Source organism: Nicotiana tabacum, chromosome 16, assembly GCF_000715075.1.
Source record: "Nicotiana tabacum cultivar K326 chromosome 16, ASM71507v2, whole genome shotgun sequence".
Lineage (NCBI taxonomy): Eukaryota > Viridiplantae > Streptophyta > Magnoliopsida > Solanales > Solanaceae > Nicotiana > Nicotiana tabacum.
This window is the reverse complement of record NC_134095.1, coordinates 67,420,483-67,446,895: the sequence shown is the minus strand read 5'-3', so window position 1 is coordinate 67,446,895 and position 26,413 is coordinate 67,420,483. Positions and strand designations below refer to the sequence as shown.

Below are 26,413 nucleotides of genomic sequence, written 5' to 3'. Positions count from 1 at the left end.
TCAATAAAAGTAATAGCATGGACAACTCACGTGAAAATACCCCTACAATCTTATCAACAATTTCACATGTGCCAAAGTCACAACAGCACAACATATCAACTCGCACCACACGTGCTCATATACTACAACATTACCAAAATAACAATACCCATATCACAACAATGCATAACCCCATGGCTTAACAATAATGTATGCAAGAATCTCAACAACAACACATTGAAGCAGAAGAATAAACTCAATAACGAAAGATAATTCATATAATAACACATCAATCAAGTGCATATAAGAATAAACTTAACCATGAAAGTGATAACATGTAATAACAACTTCAAATAAGGATAAATCAACAATGAAAGAGGTAAACATGTAATGCAAACTTCAAATAAAAATAACGCAACAATAAAAGAGGTAACAACCTCAAGTAAAGCATATAAGAGTATACTTGACATTAAAGATAAAAATATGATATGACAACTTCAATTAAATGCATGTAAGAAATCTAAGAGTCTAAACCAGTAAATTTTCACATATAAGGTCGTGTACCCACCGTCACCTTGTGTACACGTCTTCCACATAATTCAAATTTTACAATTAAACCCAATTCTACGAGGTAGGTTTCCCCAACACAATTATGCAAGATACAAAGTTGTTGAAACGAAAATATTTAGTTTGTTGAAATGAAAGAATATATTTTTTCTACATCGTAAAACCAAGTACTCGTTTTATTGAAATGAAAGAAAATACTTTTTCTACGTCATGAAAAGAATGTACTTATTTTTGTTGGAAAAAAAAGTACTCTATCTACAACATGAAAAAAAATACTCTTAATAATATTTCTATTTAGGGTGGGGGTGGTAGGGATGTAGAGGTTGGGGTGGGTGGGTAGGGGTGGTTTGGGGGATGGAGTAGGATGGTGGGTGGGGATGGGGATGGGGAATAAGGTGGGGATGGTTGAAAAAAAGTTTTGAAAAATCTTAACAATTTCCTCCAATTTGAGGAAAATAAGTTCATGAGAAAAATATTTTTCAAAATATTTAAGCCAACTAAACATAAAAAAATAAAAAATATTTTTTGACCTTCATACCAAACACACCCGTAATGTAAATAATTATTTAGAGTGTAAGTTATTAAAAACTAAAAAGATAAAAGAAAATCATCCTCGTCATCATACTATATTATAAACGGGAAGACCTAAGCTTAAAGTTAGATTACGAAATTGTCCCTCAAAAGTTTAATGACTATTTTACCTTTCACTTGAACATTATTTCAATATATATGTTTTTCTATGGAAAAGAACCTAAATTTCAATTACAAAAAAATCGTATATTTCAATTTCAATGAATATAATAATGAAAGGACAAATGTTTGGACTTTCATCCACTACTGCAGCCTTTCCAATTTACTTGAAGTACTTTCATCTCCATTGGTTAGTGAAAACATATAGGAGCTAGAATATTTTATCTTAACCTTTGGGTTTCTCTTCCTTTTAATTTCAACAGTTACGCAGAATGCATACTAATAAACGGGAGCATTCCCTCTATCTTTATTTATTGCTAAACATAAGCTAACGCAATTCCATAATTTATCTGTATATCTGACACACCACCATTATACACCTCTCAAATCAGGTAAACTTTTTTCTTTCCTTTTTACTTTTCATCTGAGTTTTGTTAATTTCTGTAACTCTTTCTTTTGCCTTTCCTAGACGCTTGGCTATACACAACAATAGTTGCATAGAAAGTTTTTATATTTTAATGAATTGATTGTCAAATCTCGACAATACCTTGGCATATAAAAAAAAAGTAAAAGGTACATTACTATTTTGGGATATACAGTTCATAAGTAATTAAACATTTCTTCATTTGTTATGGTATATAAGCTGAATTTCTTGGTGCGTGAATTTTTTTGCAATAATACAATCTTTTATTTAATCATATGAGTCATATTTTTTCTTGCTGGATTACAACTTTTTCTGTTCATTGTTTCAGTGGTAAGCTTTGCTAGAAGGTTTGTTTATTATTTATTTTCAGTTTGTTTATTCACTTTTTCCTGCTAAGTTTGTTTTGGTTGAAAGAAAAAAAATTCTTTCTCCTTAGTAAAAAAGGAAGTCCTCAACAGGTACGTAACAACTCAACACTCCCCCGCCCTTTACTTTCGATGTGTTATAAAATAAAGACTGAAAAGTAAAGACAAGTATAGAGAGAAACTGATATATTATTCTGATTCAAACTGATGTACATAATGAACTGAAATCTCTTCTATTTATAGAAGAAAGGAAGTTGTTGTGTAAGCTGCTACTGCAAGCTGCTGTGTAAGCTGCTACTGCAAGCTGCTGTGTAAGCTGCTACTATACCAGATATGGATAATCTTCTACTGAAAACAATGCTTATCCATAACGGAGTACTGAATGGATAAGCTTATTATACCCGATATGGATAATCTTCTACCTAGGGTAATGTTTATCCATAACCGGGTACCGAAGTGATAAGCTTCTTCAGGAAGCTTATTTCCAATAGAGTACTAAATGGATAAACATATTTACGGTAGAGTCCCATATGGATAAGCTTCTTCAGGAAGATTATTTACAACGGAGTACTAAATGAACATCCATAATATAATATATTTATAATACTCCCCCTTGGATGTTCATTAAAAAATAATGTGTCTCATTAAAACCTCACTAGGAAAAACTACGTGGGAAAAAAAATCCTAGTGAAGGAAAAAGAGTACACATATTTAGTAATACGCATTGCTAGGTGCCTCATTAAAAACCTTATAAGGAAAACCCCATGGGAAAAAACCTTAGTAAGGGAAAAAGAGTACATCGCGTATTTTACTCCCCCTGATGAAAACCTTGTTTCAAATATTTGAGTCTCCGCATTCCAATCTTGTATACCATCTTCTCAAAAGTTGAAGTTGGCAAAGATTTAGTGAATAAATCTGCTGGATTATCACTTGAACGGATTTGTTGCACATCAATGTCACCACTTTTCTGAAGATCGTGTGTGTAGAATAATTTTGGTGAAATGTGCTTCGTTATATCTCCTTTTATAAATCCTCCTTTCAATTGGGCTATGCATACAGCATTGTCTTCGTATAAAATTGTGGGTCTTTTCTCACATTCCAAACCACATTTTTCTCGAATAAAATGAATTATTGATCTCAACCATACGCATTCCCTACTTGCTTCATGAATAGCTATTATCTCAGCGTGATTTGAAGAAGTAGCAACAATAGATTGCTTTGTGGGGCGCCATGATATGATAGTACCTCCATATGTAAATACGTAGCCGGTTTGAGATCGAGCTTTGTGGGGATCAGATAAATAACCTGCATCTGCATAACCAACAAGGTCTGCACTATCTTTGTTAGCATAAAACAAACCCATATCAAGAGTTCCCTTTAAATATCGCAATATATGCTTAATCCCGTTCCAATGTCTCCATGTAGGAGAAGAACTATATATTGCTAGTAAATTAACAGAAAATGTTATGTCAGGCCTTGTAGCATTAGCAAGATACATTAGTGCACCAATTGCACTGAGATAGGGTACTTCAGGACCAAGGAGTTCCTCGTCCTCTTCTGGAGGTCGGAACAAATCCTTATTCACTTCAAGTGATCGAACAACCATTGGTGTACTCAATGGGTGCGTTTTGTCCATGTAAAAGCGTTTTAAGACCCTTTCTGTATAGGCAGATTGATGGATAAAGATCCCGTCTGCTAAATGTTCAATTTGCAGACCAAGACAAAGTTTTGTCTTTCCAAGATCTTTCATCTCAAATTCTTTCTTAAGATATTCAATTGCCTTTTGGAGCTCTTCTGGAGTTCCAACAAGATTTATGTCATCAACATAAACAATAAGTATAACAAATTCTGATGCCATTTTCTTTATAAAAATACATGGACAAATAACATCATTTATGTAACCTTCTTTCAGCAAATATTCACTAAGACGATTATAACACATGCGCCCAGATTGCTTTAAACCGTACAAAGATCTTTGTAATATGATTGAATACATTTCCTGAGATTTTGCTTCGGGCATTTTAAATCCTTCAGGGATTTTCATATAAACTTCATTATCAAGTGAACCATACAGATAAGTTGTAACTACATCCATTAGATGTATTTCAAGCTTTTCATGTACTGCTAAACTGATGAGATATCGAAATGTTATGGCATCCATAACAGGTGAATATGTTTCATCAAAATCGATTCCAGGTCGTTGTGAGAATCCTTGTGCAACAAGACGAGCTTTGCATCTTTCAACTTCACTTTTATCATTCCTTTTTCGCACAAAAACCCATTTATGACCAACTGGTTTTATACCAGCAGGTGTTTGGACTACTGGTCCAAAGACCTCTCTTTTAGCAAGTGACTTCAATTCTGATTGAATTGCCTCTTGCCATTTTGGCCAATCAGATCTTTGTCGACATTCTTCGACAGATCGAGGTTCAAGATCCTCACTATCTTGCATAATATTAAGTGCAACATTATATGCAAAAATATTATCCACCACTATTTCAGATCGATTTAAATTAATCCCATCACCGATCGAACTTATTAAAAGTTCCTCACTCACTTGAGCTTCGGGTTCATTAATTTCTTCAGGAATCTCAGAACTAATCAGATTTTGGGTCTCTTCAGGAGATCCCTTCATAGTATTGTTTTGATCATTTGTCGATTTTCTTTTTCGAGGATTTCGATCCTTAGAATCCAAAGGCCTACCACGCTTCAGGCGTGCTTTAGGTTCACTATCTCTCATGCTAGTAGATGGTCCTACTGGGACATCAATTCGGATAGGCACATTCTCTGCTGGGATATGTGACTTAGTTATCCTTTTCAAATCAGTAAATGCGTCTGGCATTTGATTTGCTATATTCTGTAAATGGATGATCTTCTGGACCTCCTGATTACATATAGGGGTACGGGTATCAAAGTGAGATAATGATGAAATTTTTCACACAATTTCTCTTTTGATTTCATTTTTCTCTCCCCCTAATTGTGGAAAATTTGTTTCATCAAACCGACAATCTACAAATCGAGCAGTAAATAAATCTCCTGTTAATGGTTCAAGATAGCGAATAATAGAGGGTGATTCAAACCCAACATATATTCTATCCTTCTTTGTGGTCCTATCTTACTACGTTGTGGTGGTGCTACTAGCACATATACAGCACATCCGAAAATTCGTAGATGGGCAATATTTGGTTCATGATCAAAAACTAATTGTGACGGAGAATATTTATTATAATGTGTCGGTCTGAGACAAATAAGTGATGCTGCATGCAAGATAGCATGACCCCAAGCAGTAGTGGGCAATTTTATTTTCATAAATAGTGGTCTTGCTATCAATTGCAGGCATTTAATAAATGATTCTACAAGGCCATTTTGAGTATGAACATAAGCTACAGGATGTTCAACTTTTATCCCAACGGATAGACAATAATCATCAAACGCTTGAGATGAAAATTCTCCAGCATTATCAAGGTGAATAGCCTTTATAGGATAATCTGGGAATTGTGCCCTTAATCGAATTATTTGGGCTAATAGCTTTGTAAACGCCAGGTTGCGAGATGATAGTAGGCACACATGAGACCATCTTGAAGATGCATCTATTAGGACCATAAAATATCTAAACAACCCACTTGGTTGGTGAATAGGTCCACATATATCCCCATGTATACGCTCTAAAAAGGCAGGGGATTCAATACCAACCTTCATTGATGATGGTCTAGTGATCATTTTTCCTTGATAACAAGCATCACAAGAAAATTCGTCATTTGTAAGAATCTTCAAGTTCTTTAATGGATGCCCACTCGAATTTTCAGTAATTCGTCTCATCATTATTGATCCGGGATGGCCCAAACGGCCATGCCAAAGCACAAAAGTATTTGAATCCGTAAACTTCTGGTTTACGATAGAGTGTGCTTCAATTGTACTAATTTTTGAATAGTATAAGCCAGAAGATAAAGTTGGTAACTTTTCTACAATGCATTTCTGGCCAGAAATATTCTTTGTAATACAAAGATATTCCCTGTTCATTTCATCTATCGTCTCAACATGATACCCATTTCGGCGGATATCTATAAAACTCAACAAGTTTCTTCGGGACTTGGAGGAGAACAATGCATTGTCTATAATAAGTTTTGTTCCCTTAGACAGAAATATTATGGATCTTCCGGAGCCTTCAATCAAACTTATATTACCAAATATTGTTGAAACATTTGTTTTTTCCTTATGCAAATAAGAAAAGTATTTCTGATCGTTGAATATGGCATGAGTTGTTCCACTATCAATAACACAAATATCTTCATGATTTGTCTTTGATCCAAACATAATTTGAGGGTTATCCATATTCTTCAAAATAACATAAATAAAATATATTATAGTAAACATCATTATCAAAGCATAACTTTTATTTATGTACAATAATTACATAACCATACTATCTATTACAAACAACAAAAATTAAAATATTTACATTTCTACAGATTCACTACCGATTACATGACTTGTTTCTCATTCTGGGAGTGCAAAGTAATCAGCTACATCCAAATGCATGAAGTCTAAATTATCTTCAGAAATAAAATTTGCTTCAGCATTTTTCTCTGTCTTCTTCAGGGAGGCTTGATAAAGCTCAACTAGGTGCTTTGGCGTACGGAAGGTACGTGACTAGTGCTCTTTTCCTCCACATCTATAGCATGCATTTTCTGCATTTGGCGCTTGCACCGCTTCATGCTTTTTTTCCTTCCTTTTCCATTGCTGGTGGTGAGGAGGCTTCTTTGGTGCATTAGTATTACCATGATTGAGGTTTCTTCCCCGACCACGGCCATGACCACGACTGGGGCCACGACCTCTTCCACGTTTAGCTTGGTGGAAGTTCGTCTCATTCACTTCAGGGAATGGACAAGAACCAATAGGTCGACTTTCATGATTTTTCATTAATAGCCCATTATGTTGCTCTGCTATAAGAAGATATGAGATAAGTTCAGAATACTTTTTAAATCCCAGCTCTCGATATTGCTGCTGCAGGAGCATATTCGAAGCATGAAAAGTGGTGAATGTTTTCTCCAACATATCATGATCAGTAATATTATCACCACATAATTTCAATTGGGAAATAATCCTGAACATAGCAGAATTATACTCACTGATAGATTTAAAATCTTGTAGCCTTAGATGAGTCCAATCATAACGTGCCTGTGGAAGAACGACCATCTTTAGGTGGTCATATCTATCTTTCAAATTATTCCATAGTATGACTGGATCTTTAATAGTGAGATATTTCATTTTCAGGCCCTCATCAAGGTGATGGCGTAGGAATATCATTGCTTTGGCACGGTCTTGGTTTGATGCCTGTTTTTTATCCTTGATGGTGTCTGCCAGACCCATCGCATCAAGATGAATTTCAGCATCAAGCACACAAGACATGTAGTTTTTGCCCGATATATCCAGGGCTACAAATTCAAGTTTAGAAAGATTTGACATTATTTAGGAAAAGAAAGTTCTTACCTCTAATACTTTCAAAGTATTTGCTCGAGATGTCAGAGTCTCGTGTTGATAACGTGTTATAAAATAAAGACTGTAAAGTAAAGACAAGTATAGAGAAAAACTGATATATTATTCTGATTCAAACTGATGTACATAATGAACTGAAATCTCTTCTATTTATAGAAGAAAGGAAGCTGCTGTGTAAGCTGCTACGCAAGCTGCTGTGTAAGCTGCTACTACAAGCTGTCTTCTATTTATAGAAGAAAGGAAGCTGTTGTGTAAGCTGCTACGCAAGCTGCTGTGTAAGCTGCTACTGCAAGCTGCTGTGTAAGCTGCTACTGCAAGCTGCTGTGTAAGCTGCTACGCAAGCTGCTGTCTAAGCTGCTACTGCAAGCTGCTGTGTAAGCTGCTACTGCAAGCTGCTGTATAAGCTGCTACTATACCAGATATGGATAATCTTCTACTGAGAGCAATGTTTATCCATAACGGAGTACTGAATGGATAAGCTTATTATACCCGGTATGGATAATCTTCTACCTAGGGTAATATTTATCCATAACCGGGTACCGAAGTGATAAGCTTCTTCAGGAAGCTTATTTCCAATAGAGTACTAAATGGATTAACATATTTACGGTGGAGTCCCATATGGATAAGCTTCTTCAGGAAGATTTTTTACAATGGAGTACTAAATGAACATCCATAATATAATATATTTATAACACGATGCTTTTTTTCAATTTGTTTCTTCACTTTTCCTGCCAAGTTTGTTTTGGTTGAAAGAAAAAAAATTCTTTCTCCTAACAAGTAAAAAGGGAAGTCCTCAACAGGTACGTGACAATTCAACATTCTTCCACCCTTTACTTTCGATGCTCACAATAAGGACCTTTCGGACGTTACTGTACCACGATTGGTCCCCCTTTATAATAATATTATTATATAGCTTTTAATAAAATTGTATCCTTATTAGCCAAAAAAAAAAACCAACATAAGTATTTAACTAAAAACTATATTAATGTTTGACTTTTATGGTATGTGTGGACTAAGGTCTCATACATATATACCAACAAAAGTCATGGTGGAATATTAGGTATTCATTCATTTCTAACCGAATATCTCGTTAAATTTTGAGAGTGAAGTCGTCTTTGGTATGAAGAGCCCCGTGGAACTTCACGGGACGAATCTAAATTAGTGGGATACTGGATGAGAAACAAAAAAAGGTCTCATACATATTCAATAATTCGCTCTCATTAGATTATTGTTATTCTTATTGTGAATTAGATAATGTTTAACTTTAGTGATTAGTAAATCGTGTTCTCTTAGAGTCATACATTTTTTTCCAGTTGAGTATGTAATTAAGCAACACCAGTGAATTCCAGCTTTATTCTTTTTCAATAAGAATTTTGTTTAATATGTTATCCGTTTAAGGAAGGCACGTGTTGATCGAATTTCTATACATTTTTTTATAAAATATTACTTTCATTCAACTACCTTCTTGACATGTATGCGGCAGTAAAGCGGGAGGGCTACAACTTCTTCAAAAGAGGGCAAAAATTTTAAGATGTGAAACATTTGTAATTATAGCCGACACTACTTAAATTCACATCTAATTTACTTCTTGTTGAGATATTAAAAAAAAATGAATTTTTGTCAATGAATACTTGATATATTATAGAATTGCATAATTGAAGTAGTTCAAACATTACCTTTTAAATCTATTTGATAATAATTTTTCAGTATGATTGTGCTTCAATATTGAGATTGTATTTTTTTTCTTCACACACTTAGTATAATATTTTAAAATTACTAATTATCATAGGGTGTCCGAAAACTAGTAAACACAAAAAGAGTGATCCAAGTCGCAAGATAAAAAGAAAACCGGCCGGTCCGGTTTAGTTCTGATAGAGTTGGTTGAGATAAACTTTATTATCTTCAAACAACAAAAACAGAGAAAATTTTACCAAGAATGGTTCTTGAAATGCCCCAAAAAATTCAATCTTGATGCTTCCTAGTTCACTCTCTAATACCAAGTATCACTCAGACAATAGATTAACAAAAAGACCCTTAAAGAAGATAAATAAAAGAAATGCTAATGATACAATCCACCATTTCTCCTCCTGTCCAAAAAACACTACTTGTTCCATCTCAAATTGGCAAACATGGCTGTTATCTTGCTTTACATGGCGGATTTGGCTCACCATCAGTTTCTTTTCACTTTCCAAGAAGACCCATCAAGCGAAATTCAGTTCAGGTATTATTTTTACTGTGTTTTCTTAATATAGTAATAGACAAGGTGGGTTGCTCTGACGGTAAGCGCCCTTCACTTTCAATTGTGATATTTTTTTCTTGATGTTGTCAATAACCTATTACTATAGTTTTTGTTGATTAATTGAGAGAGTGCTGCCAAGAGTTGAAAGCCCCTTAAGATTATGTTTGAATTGGTATGCTGGGAGTCATTCTGCCAAGAGTGTTAGGCTCTTTTTCTGAGAAAGGGGAATAGGAATGAAATAAAATAGAAATAGAAAGAAAAGAATCTAATTGCAAAAGCAAAAAGGGGGACATTTTCGGGAACTTTAACAATACAAATAATAAATTCCATTGAGCTTCTTGTTAAAAAAAAGGTATTGGTTTGAACACAACTAGTAAGCTAGGGGTTGGGATTTTATTTATATTTACACTAATTTAGTCCACATGTGGAAGTTTGTATACTATTTAAAAGAAAATTTGGTCTCATAGTATAGTTTGGTTTAGAGAATGATTAAAAAGTATCGGTAACTGCAAACAGATAATTTCCCTTTTAACTTTTAAGTAGTGGACATTTATTTTAAGATAACCTACAACAGAAAGAAAGATGGAGTATGTTTTATGACATAGGGTATACAACTAAAAAATTCAATTATTATCCTATAATGCAAGAGGTCTTTATCAAAGGAAGAAAAAATGAAAGAGCTCTTGAGTCCAAGAATTTCATTTTGGAAAGGAAGCATAGCTCACACTCTTGAGTCCAAGAACTACTCTAGTATTTCTGGTTGCTCTTTTATGATCAATGAATCTGTCACATGATTCTTTTCCATGCACGGAGCGACTCACAAATTAAGTTCCTTCAAATACATATTAGTAAATTGTTTTGGTGATACATTTGTCTATCTTTTTCACCTCTTTTGAGTATTCCTAAGTCTTGTCTCTCTTGTGTACAGCTGCAGATTTTTGCAAGGAAAGTAGAATCATTCTCACTTTTGGTTCCAGAGAAAGATGATGGTAGTTCTTTTTCTTTTAGAAATGCTCCTTTTTGTCACAGTTTATATGTCATTTTCTATTTGGAACATCAGAAAGTTTTATATATCATTCCACTAATAACATTATCCAATGTAACTTTTACAAGTTTCAAGGATTCAAATTTATTTAACTAGTCACATTTTAACTTTGATTGGATGTTTTCCGTTATATACAGCGAGTATTCTACTTATAGATGACACCAAACTAGTTATATTTCTTCTCTTACTGATTATGTAATACTCAAGCCAAACTAAAGAGAAGAAATATAACCAGTTGATGTCATCTGTAAGTAAAATACTCGTTGTATAGCTAACCCCCTTCCCCCATGCTGATTATGAAAATATGACACATTGGGAAGGAGGGATTATTACATTTTGAAGTGCTAGTTCTAGGTCCCTGCATTGGTATAGTTAAGAGCTGAGAAATGTGAATTTTTGTTCGCATATTTTTCTTTTGCCGCTTTAACGGGTATATTTACATATTTTTATTGTTTTGCCAGTCTCTCAAATGATAGGAAATAATTATCATGTTCCCATAGACTTGCCAAAAAAAAAAAGTTATGATCTTCAATTAGAAACGTATGCAGACATAATAAACTCCAAGCTTGAGAAATATCAAGAGGTGATGAGATAGCAGTTATTGAAAGGATAGAATGATTTAGCATTTACATATTTCTTTTTAAATACAGGAATATATTAGTTTTTTGTAGGTTTACAATGTGATAGCTTCTAATCACCATTTCTTTTTCTTTTCTTTTGTTTCATCCTTTTGTTTTGTTAATTTCCATTTTACATAAGCATAAAAGTATGTATTTTTCAGGAAGTATATAATATAGTTTGAAGGATACTTTTTCCAGAAACAATATCATAATATATGATTACATATTTGACTATGCTGATGTGTTTTGACTGATTTGTTGGTTCTTGATCAAAAGACTGAAATTCCATCCTCATCCTCAGGATGGAAAGCAAACAGAAAATTTCAATCAGCTTCTGTGACCTGTTACGCAAGTCCAAACTTTGGACTTATAAATGTATTCATTACTGTGTATATTGTTGAGTTTAATTTCCAAGGAAACATCAATTTTGTTCTTTTATAAAAAGGGCATCCCGGTGCACGAAGCATCATGCGTTCATGGAGGGCCGCACCCCAAGAATTTGATCTGGGTAGACTCCGCACCCCAAGAATTTGATATAGGTAGTCTACCCAGATGCAAGCATCAGTGGCCGATTCGACGGCTCGAACCCGTGACCTATAGATCAGTCGGGACAAATTTACCCTTGCTCTAAGACCCCCCTTCATCAGCTTATTCTTCCATGAACAAATAAATTAAATCATTCCAACAGAAGTTCAAAACTTCAGTAATTTCCTGTTTTGTTTCTAGTTCTTTATACAGAAACAGAGGAAGATTGCATAATCTACTTGCTGTGTACAATAAATATGAGACAATAGTGCTTTGTCACAGAGATTTTGCATGAACTAAAAGGAACCATCATTGGCTTTCCGTTGCAGAATCATCAGAGAAGTTGCTGAATGGTGGAGATATTACTACTAGTAAAGGACAGGTTCTTTCTCTATCTGCTTTCTCATGTGGATATATCTTCTGGTTGACATCCGGGCAAGTGGCATCAGCAAGTGAAAGTGTCAGAGTAAACATGGTTTATGAGGTCGGAGAGTTATTCGAATTGGGAATCCAACTTACCTACCTGCTTATACTACTAGCATTGCTTGGGGCTGGAAGCTTCTTTGTGATTCGGCAAGTCCTTGTCCGCAGAGAGCTTGATCTTTCTGCCAAAGAATTGCAAGTACGCGACACAATAACTTTTCTCTTTGTTTATAAATGCGTCGCCATTCATTTGAAGCATACATATTATGCATCTGTATGGTTTGGATCTACAAAAGCAATATATATATATATATATATATATATATATATATATATATATATATATATATATATATATATATATATATATATATATATATATATATATATATATATATATATATATATATATATATATATATATATATATATATATATATAGAGCAGGAGAATAATACTTTAAAAGAGAAATGATTGTGATTCAATCTCGACTTGTTAGATATCAATATGAATTATAGCCTGTTTGGCCAAGCTTCTTCAAACCTAGAAGCACCTTTTTTTCCAGAAAAAGGTCTTCTTTTTTTCAAAGTTGAAGTGTTTGGCCAAGCTTTTGGAAGAAAAAGAAGTGTTTTTGAGGAGAAGCAGAAAAAAGTAGCTTCTCCCCAAAAGCATTTTTTTTAAAAGCACATTTGAGAAAATACACTTAGAAGCACTTTTTAAAAGCTTGACCAACACTAATTGTTGCTCAAAACTGTTTTTCAAATTAATTAGCCAAACACAAACTGCTTCTTACCAAAAGTAATTTTGCAAAAAAGCACTTCTCGAAATAAGTTGATTTTAGAAGCTTGGCCAAACAAGTTATTATTCTATTTGTTTCCTACGGACAAAAGCTTACTTTTAACGGACAATTTGGTATCATGTGCGTAGACATCTATATCACTTGCAAGAACGACTTGCTTGTTTGCTCATAGATGTGAGAATGCAACTCTCTTTCTCTCTCTCTGAACACACTGTATTATTTGACTCATTAACACAGGAGCAAGTTAGAAGCGGTGATGCCAGTGCAACAGAACTTTTTGAACTTGGAGCTGTGATGTTGAGGCGAAAATTCTACCCAGCTGCTACAAAGTACCTGCTTCAGGCAGTACAAAAGTGGGATGGAGATGATCAGGATCTTGCCCAAGTATGAACTATCTCTTCTAACAGTTTCTTTTTCTTTTTTTAATTTTAGATAAATGATAAAGGACCTTCTCTACGCCAATTGCTATTTCGCATAATAAATTCCTGATACATTGTAAATATTCTATGTGAATTGACCTAAAAATATACTGCCGTTTTAACTCAAAACAAGTGAATGCACATTTATCCTGCTGAACATGTGAAGAATCTCTTTTACCCTGAATCACATAACTTACGCTATAAAATGTATAAGTTCAAAAGCCATGTAAAAACTGCTCAAATTCTCAGCTAACAAATTATTGGACCGTTTTAGAATTATTGCTTGCCTATGCTGTACTTGCTGTTGCATACCAAGTCTTTTCAGGCATCTGAGTGTTGTATTCAGATCCCTTCCCTTATATTTTGCGCATCTTGACAGGTTTACAATGCCCTTGGTGTCAGTTATGTTCTTGATGAGAAAATCGACAAAGGAATTGCTCAGTTTGAGAATGCTGTAAAACTTCAACCAGGTTATGTCACGGCATGGAACAACCTTGGCGATGCGTACGAGAAAACAAAAGACTTAACATCCGCTCTAAGAGCATTTGAAGAGGTCCTCCTTTTTGATCCTAATAATAAAATAGCTCGTCCTAGGCGCGATGCATTGAAGGATAAAGTACAGATGTACAAAGGAGTACCTGTGAAATCTAAGAAGAGTTGATATGGGGAGCTTCTTGTTGTTTTTACACACTTATACTGACTATCCTTGGAGGAGCTTGCCCCCCCCCCCCCCCTCTTTTCCTGCCGTCTTTCTTCTTGACGAGTGAAATTTCGTCATGGTGGCTATGCTGGATTTCTTGGATGTTTCATAACAGAAGAGGGCAAGCAGTTTTTGAACTTCTTCATCCCTATGTCCTTGGTGTAAATGAAATGAACAGTGTCTATTTTTCTTTATCTGCATAGAATCAGCAGGACACTTGATGCTTCCTTGTGTTTTCTTTCAAGTTTATTTCCCTTTTCTGCGCTTTACTTGAAAAGGCTTCATCTCAGCGTATGAAAGTTAAGCAGCAAAGCCAAGATTCGCCATTTTGATCCTATTGATGTTGGATGCACTCCGTTTGATGTTATGAATGGTTATACATAGTTTTATTCATTCCCAAATTGAAAAATTTGTTTTGTTTATTGATGGAAAATATTCTTGATCTATATAATTGTGTCAAATGACTAGGGTTGATCTTGTTCCTTGAATCTTAGAAAAAAAATATTTTGCTTTTTTTTTGTGGGACTTGTGTGGGCTCCAATGGAGGAAAAATAATTTTAAAAATGGGAGGATTTGTGCGGGGGGGGGGGGAGGTGGCATAGGGGAGGGATTAATCTTATCCAAATATATCCCCAATTAATTAGGTAATATCCCGTTACCCGATAATTAATCAATTACCCGCAAAATTGAGAATTATTTCCACTTACTTAAAATATTACTCCAAAAACCTTCCGCCTAGGTTCCGGACTCCATATTCTTTTACTAAGATGATTAATTTTTTACCTAAGATTAGGAGAAATGAAAATCCACTTTTAAGAATAAACTTAATAAACATTCTAGATTCAACCTTTTCATCTTTTAGACAAACAAGACATTTGAATTGGGATAGTGGGAGTAACTTTTCTTTTTCATTTTTGACAATTAAAGGGAGGTCCGCGTTTTAATTAAGAGATTGTTGGCATGTATATTCACTAATCAAACCATATGAAAACCACCTCATTATCATGTTGTTTCAGAAGATTGATCTAGTTGCATAATTTTCCATTTTAAATACATTAATATAAGAAACTGTGAGTACAGTTTTACAGCTTCTAATCACACATAGTTCGAGCAGAAAGCAAATGAGATAAGTTGAACTCACAGAACCATACCTAGATCTGTCTCTGCTTATATCCAAAATGGATTTTCAACATACTGGAAGGCTCGAGACTTCCTAAAATATGATTTCTGCTGATCAGACGATCGTCTACTTAAATCAGACAGCTTCAACAACGTATTATCTGTCAAATTCAGGGATATGAACTTATCATCATGTATATAAAGCACCAAAGATGGACTATCTGGCGTTTCTGTTTCAACGATTGAATGTACTTTGTATCTGAGAAAAGTTGTTGTATTATCTGTCCATGGATCGGGCTTATAGACCACCATTTCAGGAAATGATTTAGCCACTGTGTCAAGATCAATATGGTACTTGTTGAACCAGCAAGAGTAGTCATTTTCCATCACAAAGACATCAAATTTGATGCATTACACTCTGTATAATCAATAGCATGCAACTTCCCTTCAACTTCCCCGAAATAGTTCAAGTTTCGACCATATGCATTCTGAAGTGGAGGCATTGGAAATTTTCTGATACGCTTCTCATAAACATCATAACATACTGAAGTTTCTGAGTAGTCTGTAGGCCAGTGAAGTGTACCATTCAAGAAAACACCCTTAGAAAAGCTCGTGCCAACTGGACCGACGAATGGACCTCCAAAGTATCTCCAGGTGTTGGTCTCAAAGGTGTATGTTTCAATATGGAATACAATGTTTAATCTGTACTCACCATAGATGTGGATAACTTGGCAATATGGTGACTTAGATAGATCAAATGCCAAATTCAAGCATGAAATTCTTGGATATTTGTCGAGTAGATTTGGATATGGGAATGTTGAGAAATGTTTTGTTGTTGGATTGTATACATAGTATTGTAAACTAGATTCACTTGCACGCGATCGACAAAGAAATAATAAACCACCACAAGATTGTAAAATTTCAACTCCACAAGAATCTTTAATAAAATCAAGGCATTGAAGAGGTACCACTGGATTTTGTTTAGGTTGTATAAGGGATATATAAGTATATTTGATGTTGAAGATAAGCTCACAAAGAGACCAGAGGTAGGCCTAGGCTTCCAAAGGGAAGAGAAATAAGGACTAAAATGGTGGATATCCACCTTTTGGATACTAATTTGAACATGAAAAGTGGTTTTGGTGGGAGGCATAATAGTAGTTTCATTAGAAGGTCATCACTAGCTTCAATTGCTTCAGCTGAGGACATAGAATGCCCTTTCTCATGCTTATTTGTAGCCATACATATATGCTGCTTGATCAGGCTCTACCTTTGTCGAGAGTTTCTGTAAAGGCCACATAACATAATGTAATATGGTTTAAGTTGTATACGCTGACAGTGTAAAGAATTTTATAATTTCAAAGTAATTATTTTAACTCATTATATAAATTTATCTACTTTATATACATGGTTGCGAGGTCATGTTTTTTGACAAGAGGGGGTTGCTCTGATGGTAAGCACTCTCCACTTCCAACCAAGAGGTTGTGAGTTCGAGTCACCCCAAGAGCAAGGTGGAAAGTTCTTGGAGGGAAGAATGCCGAGGGTCTATCGGAAACAGCCTCTCTACCCCATGGTAGGGGTAAAGTCTGCGTACACACTACCCCACTAGTGGGATTATACTGGGTGGTTGTTGTTGCGAGGTCATGTTTGTCATAAGAACTTAACCTAATTCAGTTTGAAGTAAGATTTAGATCAAATATACTAATATTGTAAATATTGACTATTAATGTCGTTTAATATGTGACAGTAGGTTAATTACTATTTTCAATATGTTATTTAATATTTTTCATAGATATTTACATGTAATTATCTTAAACTCTTTAAACAGCATAACTACACATCTTCCTCAAAGTAGGAATGGAAGAGGAGGTCTCATGACAGATTCCAACTAAAAAGAATCACCTTATTCCCCACAAATTGGGAAAAGTTCTTTTTTTTTTTGGTTATAGAGAAAGAAGATTAAAAGAGAATTTTAAGGAGACTTTTCTGAAGGGAAGAGAAATGCCGGGTAAATTTTAGAATAGTTCCATGAATCATGGGCGGATCTTAACAGATTTTCCATCAGAGGACTACTACGACTACATCATCGTCGAGGCGCTCCAATATAAACATGTCAGGTTGGTTGACAAACCCAAGGACAAAGTCCCGGGGGAGGGACAGCCAGAAAGAATAGTTCCTGGGTACATACAAACTTAGCGGATGGGATAACAATCATTTTTTTGGGCAATCAACCAAAGTCAACAGCATGTTGATCTTAAAGAAAACGAAGTTATGAAAAAAAAAAAAAAAACACATACAGAGAGAAGTAAATTACCAGTGATTTGCCTGAGATACCTTCTTGGTTGCTTAACTCGACATTATCAAAGCCTCAACGATGAAAATATTCTTCCAATTTGACTGGCTGCAATTTCTTGGTGCAAACAAGAAAAGAATAAAACAATTATTGGATTATTGATAATTGTTTGTACTTATCTAGATTGCACTTTGTTATTACGGAAAAGACAAAATTATTTTATATCACTATGGTTTAATACATTTATGAATGTTATGGTCTCAAATATGCCATGCCACTCCTACTAGTGATGTCATTACAAATAAACTAAAATATTAAAAGTTACTAAATATAGAATGAGATACAATTCTTATGATAATCCATTAGGAATACTCCACTACGAATAGCTTGCTCGTCTTACTTTTACTTTCTCCCTCCCATAATTGTTGTTCGACATACTTTTTGGGTGACATTTAGTTAAAAGTTGTTATAAAACGTTTAGCTTTTCTTTTTCCTTCTCACTTGCGCTTCAATATTATTCATAAGCTGTGGGATCATTGTAAGATTTTTTTTTTTTTTTTCTTAAAAAAAAAGTAGAAGTAGAATTCGTCAAATACAAATAAAGTATGTTATTCCTGTGAACAAAATGTATGCTAACAATATCATATACTGAGACAGAACATTAATAGAGGTAAAATTGATATAAACTTCATAATTAGGGAGTACTTGTGCTTTTTTCTTTTACAACTGTAAGCGAATTTTAATTGCCACTGAACAACATAGAGGAAAGAAAATTTGTCCAGCCGGGTACTTACACCAATCCTATGAATATATTACAAGTGATTAATAGGCATCCTTATTTAGCTTATCACTTAATCATAGTATCTTATAAAACTAAATGTTCACCCTCTTTAGGTATAAAGTTGCATCGCAAACTAATTGTACAACTTGTTTAGGTTCTCAACTTCTGCTCCAGCATTGAAATTTATACTAAACAGTTAGTTCTCACCGAAATGTCAATTTTGCATTTACACCCCTTTACATACCCCTTTCTGATTCCTTACCCATGTTTTTTTTAAACCTATTTCTTTCTTATTACTTCTATATTTAATTTCCATCCTTATTCTAGTAGTGTAATATGTCAGAAAGACCATCCATAGCGAATGCAAGAAAAAGCATTTCAACAAATGCGAAAGACCTTTGTCAATATGACTCATAAATGTTGACTGCAATTGTTACGCAGGAACTTCATTTTCTGAAATTGAGGTTTCCAGCTCATTGATGTCCTTACTCTTATACAGATACAATCAATAGCATCGTCCTTGAGAAAAAAAAAATGTGAAATGAATATTCCTATGACAAATAGATCTCTTTGATTCCATTCTAATTGAGTACGTAAATTAATATCACCTCAAAAATGGGGTGTCAGAATCTGCGAAATGTTTCACTGTTTCCTCCAACAAACAATAATCAAATTGTGCTAACGTGTTGCATCTTCATACCTTGGGAACAGTAATCGGTCCTGATCTTTACGCCATAAGCTGCCAAATACAGCCCTGAGTATGACATAGGCAGTTTGATGCAACTGTAACACGCGCAACATAGAAAATGTGTAGAATAAGATGCTGGTAAGTTGAAAAAAACGGATCGACAGTTAGTGTCCTCACTGTAATATCTTTTCTACATGTGATCTGTATAATTTCCGCATGTCCTGCCAGGAGAACTGCCAATATTAGTTGTCCTTGCAGTTTCTTGTATAATTTGAAGACAACCGGGCCTGGGACTGAAAGAAATCAAATGGAGCCCCTGGTCCAAAAGAACGTCTTGTAGCACTAGGTGAATCTGAGAGTAGTGGTTCATAGACAGAAGTACGGTTCTTGGGTTGAGAAATTGATAAAGGTGTAACATCTTTATCCAAGGATCTCGACTGAGGCTCTATATTACCCAGGGTCAATATAGGTCCTCCCATACGTTCGGCTTGCTGAAGTATGTTAATTTTACTTGATCTGTAGGTATACCTGAAGTACTTCAAAGCTAGCACTGGACCCATGCCAGCTGTGACAATGATCTGGAAGGGGGAGGAAAACCAAAATTAGTTCTCTTATATTATAGTTGCTACTTAAAGAGGGAATAACAAAATTAGTTCCTCTTGTAAGATAATTGATAAAAAAAAGGAGTCATTTCATGCATCCTATCTAATTAGGTGCAACAAAGCATTTTATATAACAATTAGGAGCACCTTATCACCTTTAGTATATAGAAAACGAGTAGACTTAAGTACATACTTTTCCATCACTTTGTAATCAATTTGTGTGGGAGCATCGACTTTCACAAGGTGTTACACTCTCTAGCCTTGGTGATCTACTACAATGGATCCATATTTAAACAACAAATATTTTAAAAAATTCACAACTTCACTTAAATGGTAAACATACTAGCTTATTTTTGGATCAGCAAGGAAAGATGGTGAAAGAATGATGTCAAGAATAATCTGAAGACTAACTACACCTGGCCCAAGTAACATGACACATTCTTTTCTCAGACATTTCAAATTAATTTAAACTCAACAGAGTATCTACACTTTCAAGTGTTAAAGAATTTGAGTTCATGCAACAATTCGAAAAATCAACTCCTAGATAATGTTTCTCCAATTAAATGAAGTATCCAACTACAAGTATTTCTTCTGATACTGCTGGTATAATAGTAAATCATCTCCTAAAACATTGTACCCAGCCACACTATATTATACAAAATTAGATGGATTAAGTAACTAATCTGAAGCATTATCTCGACTTTTTTACTGTGCTTTTGTTAAGCAAGTTCATCATGGTGACAAAAGTAAAATCCAATCCAAAGAGAGCTTCAAATTCAGAAAGTATGTGAACCATAGAGTTGAATACCATCCAAATTAATAATAAATAAATAAAAAACCCTCTAAATTGTGAACACTACATGGAAAAAGAAAAAGTTTACTTACAAATATAGTAATCCAATATGAGGGCTGTCTACATAAGCGAAACATTATTGTATACAGGCCAGAGGATGGGAAGGCACTGACAATCCAATTGATGACATAGAAAGCAACAAGATTTCCCCATATGGCGATGTGTTGCAATATTGTGAAAGAGCTGTAAATATTGAGACAAATTTAGTTCCCTAGAGATTTAAGACCAGTATTGCATACTACCATGCATTGCAAGTACTCACTCATACACATATTTTGTCCAACTAAATAAAGATTATATAGTAACTCACTAGGCAGGTGAAAATGTTACTATCCGTTTTTGCTTTCACTGGTTACCAGTCAAATGTTCTCCTTCATAAGGAGAAAAAGAGACGATCCTTCAAGAGAACTTATCAAAATAATGGTAACAATGATCCTTAGACAATCAGTCTCCATTGTCACCACCCTAATCTTCAGCCAGGCCCACCAGCACTATCCTTTGCCCTCTTCCCATCCAAGTCACTGTCAGTATTGTTAAAGGCACGCTTAAGGAATATAAAACTGAGAGACTAGGTGCAATGTAGGTTCCAACTTGCTTAAGTGGTTCTCTATCTTGAATAGAATGACACCAAAAAATAAATTGTTGCCACAGTCGAGGCATCATCGGTACTTATATTAGTGATTAAGAATTACAAGATTGAAATTTAGAAAACTTGTCACTAAATCTTAAAAGCTAAAAACTGTATCTTTGCCTCCGCATAAAAAATTTAAAATGGTTCCAGAACTTCATTTACTTGGTATTACTTTTTATATTTTGCTTAATTGCAGTTCTATTTCCTTTTTATCGGCTATACCATGCCTCTTGAATGTCAATTACGAAGGCACCTGCATTTTTTCGACCACTATTTCTGCAAAAATTTGGACTGAACTCTGTCCAATGATCTTGCAGCTGAAACGTTTTCGGCAAGACTCAGGCAACCAAACACTTTTCCATCAAGATTCCAACAAAACCTTCCCAGACCCTACTTGTGAGATTACACTGGGTATGTTGTTGTTGTTCACCGAAAACCATTCTGGAGACTATCTGCTTTCTCTGTGTCAGTGTTGTTTAAGGTTCACTTAAAGCATGCTTAAGCCCTGAAGCTAAATGATGTTCGGGTTGTATGCTTCACCTCACTTAGTTGGTGCTTTAGCATATTCTTGAAGGTGCTAAGGTGTGCACATCTTCACTGATGAGCTCTGTCTTTAAGAGCACAGCAATAGACAATAAATATAATTGACAAAGTGATGCATTAATTGTTAAGAAAACATCATGACCGAACCTTTAGTGATTCAAAAAAATAAATTAGATATACATTATAAGAAACTAGCCACTAAAAACCTAAAAGTACATCTCTTCAATCTATAGCAGAAATTTAACATGGTCTCTGAAATTGATTGTGCTTACAGTTTTTACATTTCGATTATGTTTTCTTCATCGGCACTTTTCTTTGCTAAAGTCAACGCTTTAATCGTGCTTTCAACTTAAGGACCCAAAGAATTTTGGTGCTTGCTTTGTGCTTTTCGCTTTTGACTACTCTGCTATATGTTGAGTTGTGTGATTAGCTGATCTAAAAGTTTAAGTTGGTAGAGAGGGTACACTTAATATTTATTTAAACATAACACACACCCTCGTGTGTGGATCTAGTGTGTGGATCTAGTTCTTTTTCATGGATCAAGCACCTGAAAAATTCCTTTTGATAAGGGTAGCTTGAACCCAAAACCTTTTGCTTCCTCTAATACAATGTTGAATTGTGTCACCACCTTATCTAAAAGCTTAATCTTTACTTAACTATGTCGTAACACTATATTCAAAATAAGCAAACTCAAATTGGTTTCTCTACTTTCCCATTGAGGTATGTGTTAAAATGCTAGAGTTAAAATATTCGGAATGTCAAGCTTTTAAGTAAAATATTCCCGTTCTAACTCCCTGGCCCAGTTTAGATTCCCTTTGTATACTCCTCTCTCCTTACCAGGTTCAAATAAGAAGATCGTACAGGTCAGTGATACAACTTAGGGAGAACCACACCCCAAAAGCTAGCTATTAAGGTGGAAGAGCCCAATGCCATTGTGAGAAGGCACGGGAGAAAATATGATATATATTGATATATTGTGTGTGATGCAATACAAGAGGTGTTATTTATAGCTACTCTATACAAAGGGGATACTACTCCTATTCCAATGTGGGACAATTACATAGCTATCTCTAACACTCCCCCTCAAGCCGGAGCATATAAATCATATGTACCGAGCTTGTTACATATATAATCAATGCGAGGACTAGTGAGGGACTTGGTGAAAATATCTGCAAGTTGATCATTCGATCTCACAAACTTCGTAGTAATATCTCCTGAGAGTATCTTTTCTCTGACGAAGTGAATTTCTCAGTTTATTAATTAGAATATTACCTTCTCAAAACACACGACTGACTGCTCTCAGGCACACTCCCCGAGGAGCCTGGGAACAAGGAATCTTAGTTTTACATGAACACCATTAGAAAGGCCTCAAAATTCCGACCACCCCACTGAAATTTTTCCGACGAACTGACTGCCACGCGCCTCCACGCGCGGAACCTTCCGGCGACCTAAAATCAACGCGCCGGGCGCGTGAGCCTTTTTCCGGCAGGGTTTCAAAAAAAAATTTGGACAGCTTGCCCTACTGACAATTCCGACCACATCTGTAAAAAAAAAATCAGATTTCCAACGATTTTTATTTTTCCGGGGTGCGGGGAACCTCTGTTTTAGTCCAGATTTCAGTATCTTCCACATCAACAGCTCAACTGTGATTACCAGCAAACACTCCTTTCCATAACCTGAACAGCTGGGTGGTACAATATGGGAGACAACCGAATTTATTTTAACGCAGGATTCAAATCTTTTGACATCACCAGATGGAATTCCAACAAAGATGTATGGTTCGAATGGGTGGAGAGAAGCCGCAGCATGATAAGACGTTCATCCATGGGCAGAAAGGCAATGAAATGGATTTGTTTTGTACTTAAAGAAGCGTCGACAGATCAAATGAATTTAGTGAAGCGATGGAAGTACAAGGAATATATGACAGAACATTTCTGTACCAGGAAATTCAACGTTCATGGAAGATACATGAGCATTCTGTCACTGAAGGGAGAAGGGAGGTCTGTTATTATAATTCCAGAGTTAGCTGTGAATGCAGGCTGGAAAGACATAGCAGCTAAGATAGAAAGATTCATACATCAGACCCCCAAAATAAATCCCACAGTCCCACCTAGAATCACTGTGGACAACTACCCTTACGTCAAAGCAATCAAGGAGAGTAAATGGCAACTCAATACCCTTCGAGAGGCAAAGGTCAGCATAAACAATGGAGATATCTCTGTTGTAGAACCGACGGGTAGCGAGGATTCCAGTCTACTAAAAAGATGCATTGTCGGGTTTTTTGGGAAAGAAATCAACGAAAGACCCACTTTAGCAGACATAAGGCGATGGGCTAGTGCGTCATCGAACAAAGCATATGGAGTAAACATGTATGAAATGACAGGCAACATGTTTCTTTTTGAATTTCCAAACAGATTCATGGCGGAGCAGATCATGCAAGGAGAATGGAGTTGGAAAAAGTTCAAGCTTCATCTGGAATGGTGGAGTCATACTGCTGGATGCATTCCAAACTCACAAATTGAGGAAACATGCTGGATTAGAGCCATGGGGATTCCTTTACAACTATGGTCACAAAAGATCTTCAAAGAAATAGGAGATCTCTATGGGGGATTGATAGCTACTGAAGAAGAAACAGATCTCAAAAATCATCTTAAGTGGGCAAGAATTAAAATTGTTGGTGATGGCAGAAAGACTCCCAATGAGGTTGGGATTGAATGTGACGGTATCAAATTTTTCATCCCAATCTGGGCTGAAAGACACACAAGATATGAACTGAAGTTGCAAGAAAACGAACAATGTTTTGAAATAGAGAGATATTTGAACAATCTAGTGGGGTGCACCATATTGCAAAACACTGATAAAGGTAAGGCAAATGTGCAACTTACACAAGGTTCGAGTTCGATGAATCAGAGCAGTAAAGCTACAAACAACGAGCTGAAATCTTATGACTCCGACTTGGCTGCACAAGTCATTTTCAATGATCTCTCGTGTGAGTATCCTGACGATATTAGGCTGAAGCCTTGCTATGAGGAAATGGGAGGACCTTCTTACCTGGGGGCAAAAGAGTTCACTCCAGGGGACTCAATCCCAAGGAAAACCTTGAAAGTATGACAAAGGTAACACTTAACAGTTGCAGCCAGCCAAAAGGTGGAGCAGAGATAGCAAGACTGAAACAGAAGGCAGGGGAGCAGAGCACAAACACAAAAATGGGAGAAGATCAAGCTAGAAGTACTCTGGAACAACTAAAACACTTTAGCTCTATCCAAGATTGGGTAATTGAAGAGGTGAATCCTTTAGCAGTTCAGCAACACAATCCGTTAATGGATAAAGACATGGATGCAACACTATGGGTCCATCAAAATATGATCAAAATGGGGAAAATGTTTGGAGTAGATTTTCAAGGCCATGAAGAAGAAGCTTTGGAGTTGTTAATGCAAATTGACAGTTGTAGACATGTTAGAAGGGTGGAGACAGAGTTGGAGGTGAAGAAACAAAGATCCAAAGGATCACTGGAATTAAAAGATTTAACTTCGTTTGATGTCAAATTCAAGAGTGACGGGAAAAAGAGTAGGGGAAGAGATCTATCAATCATTCCAATATGAAGATCAAAGTAATTTCCTGGAATGTAAGGGGATTAAACGACAAGAAGAAAAGGGAGATCATAAAAAGTCAAGTACAGAACTGGAGGGCAGACATTATATGCATGCAAGAGACAAAAGTGGAGGGGGAGATTAAGGAAATAGTCAGTCAAATATGGGGTGGTAGATGGGTGAGGTATGCAAGTTTAGAAGCTAGCGGCACGAGAGGGGGGATTTTGTTATTATGGGATTGCAGAGTATGGAAAGGGGAGGTGTTACAGACTAGTGCATACACTTTGACTGCAAGTTCGAGGCTCTTTTACAGAATTTTCAATGTCACATAACAGGAGTGTATGCTCCAAATTGTAGAATAGAAAGGAAAATAGTATGGAGAGAAATTGGTGCAGTGAGGGGATTGATGGAAGGTCCTTGGGTGGTCTGTGGCGACTTTAACGTTACAAGGTACCCTTCTGAAAAAAGGGAATGTTCAAGGAGGTCCAAAGCGATGGTGGAATTCTCGAATTTTATAGAAGATATGGAGTTGATAGATCTACGACTTGAAGGAGGCAACTATACCTGGTTCAAAGGGGACAATCATACGGCCGCTTCAAGAATCGATAGATTTCTCATTTCAGAAGAATGGGATGAAGCTTCAGAAACATCAAGCAAACTATCCAACAAAGGTTGATTTCAGATCATTCACCTGTGGCTCTATACTGTGGTGCGTGGGATCAAGCTAAATCATATTTTAAGTTTGAAAACTGGTGGCTGAATGTGGAAGGATTTGATGACAGAATTAGAGACTGGTGGACATCTTTTGAATTCTCAGGAAGACCAGATTACATTTTAGCTTGCAAGTTAAAAGCTCTCAAGGGCAAGCTAAAAGAGTGGAGCAGAGTTTACGAAGGTAATTTGAGACTGCAAAAATCAAAACTGCTAAGTCAACTAGCAGGTTTTGAGACAACACAACAACTAAGAGCGCTGATAGAGGAGGAATCAGTGAGGAAAACAGCTACTCTAATGGAGATTGAGGAACA

The 26,413-nt window shown here is 35.6% G+C and overlaps 2 protein-coding genes and 1 long non-coding RNA gene across 4 annotated transcripts in view; 1 reads left to right on the top strand and 2 right to left on the bottom strand.

The window, feature by feature from the left end:
• Positions 1-9,390: 9,390 nt before the first annotated feature.
• LOC107767235 (tetratricopeptide repeat domain-containing protein PYG7, chloroplastic) lies at positions 9,391-14,556 on the top strand. The gene is made up of 5 exons (XM_075232910.1): positions 9,391-9,742; positions 10,689-10,749; positions 12,280-12,572; positions 13,410-13,556; positions 13,971-14,556. The coding sequence occupies exons 1-5, from the start codon at positions 9,578-9,580 to the stop codon at positions 14,250-14,252; spliced, it is 948 nt and encodes a 315-aa protein (XP_075089011.1). The 5' UTR covers positions 9,391-9,577; the 3' UTR covers positions 14,253-14,556.
• Positions 14,557-15,317: 761 nt separating this feature from the next.
• On the bottom strand, positions 15,318-17,861 carry LOC107829007 (uncharacterized). The gene is made up of 2 exons (XR_001657822.2): positions 17,722-17,861; positions 15,318-16,692 (listed from the first exon to the last, which is right to left on the bottom strand). It is a non-coding gene; the product is annotated as an uncharacterized LOC107829007 (long non-coding RNA).
• A 1,040-nt stretch (positions 17,862-18,901) lies between these two features.
• The window catches only part of LOC107767234 (phospholipid-transporting ATPase 2), a 56,869-nt gene continuing 49,357 nt past the window's right edge, over positions 18,902-26,413 (bottom strand). For both annotated transcript variants that reach the window (XM_075232908.1, XM_075232909.1), the window contains exons 24-25: positions 20,657-20,807; positions 18,902-19,747 (exon numbers count right to left, since the gene is read on the bottom strand). In XM_075232908.1, coding sequence (XP_075089009.1) covers positions 19,412-19,747; positions 20,657-20,807 — 487 coding nt within the window. In that variant the 3' untranslated portion in view covers positions 18,902-19,411. The remainder of the gene's footprint in view (positions 19,748-20,656; positions 20,808-26,413) is intronic.

What these genes read in the sequence shown, in the direction of transcription:
- LOC107767235 (XM_075232910.1), top strand. Translation starts at nt 9,578, where the DNA reads ATGCTAATGATACAATCCACCATTTCTCCTCCTGTCCAAAAAACACTA. An exon ending in GGTTCCAGAGAAAGATGATG is followed by an intron (nt 10,750 to 12,279) that starts GTAGTTCTTTTT and finishes TTTCCGTTGCAG; the next exon opens with AATCATCAGAGAAGTTGCTG. An exon ending in TTTCTGCCAAAGAATTGCAA is followed by an intron (nt 12,573 to 13,409) that starts GTACGCGACACA and finishes TCATTAACACAG; the next exon opens with GAGCAAGTTAGAAGCGGTGA.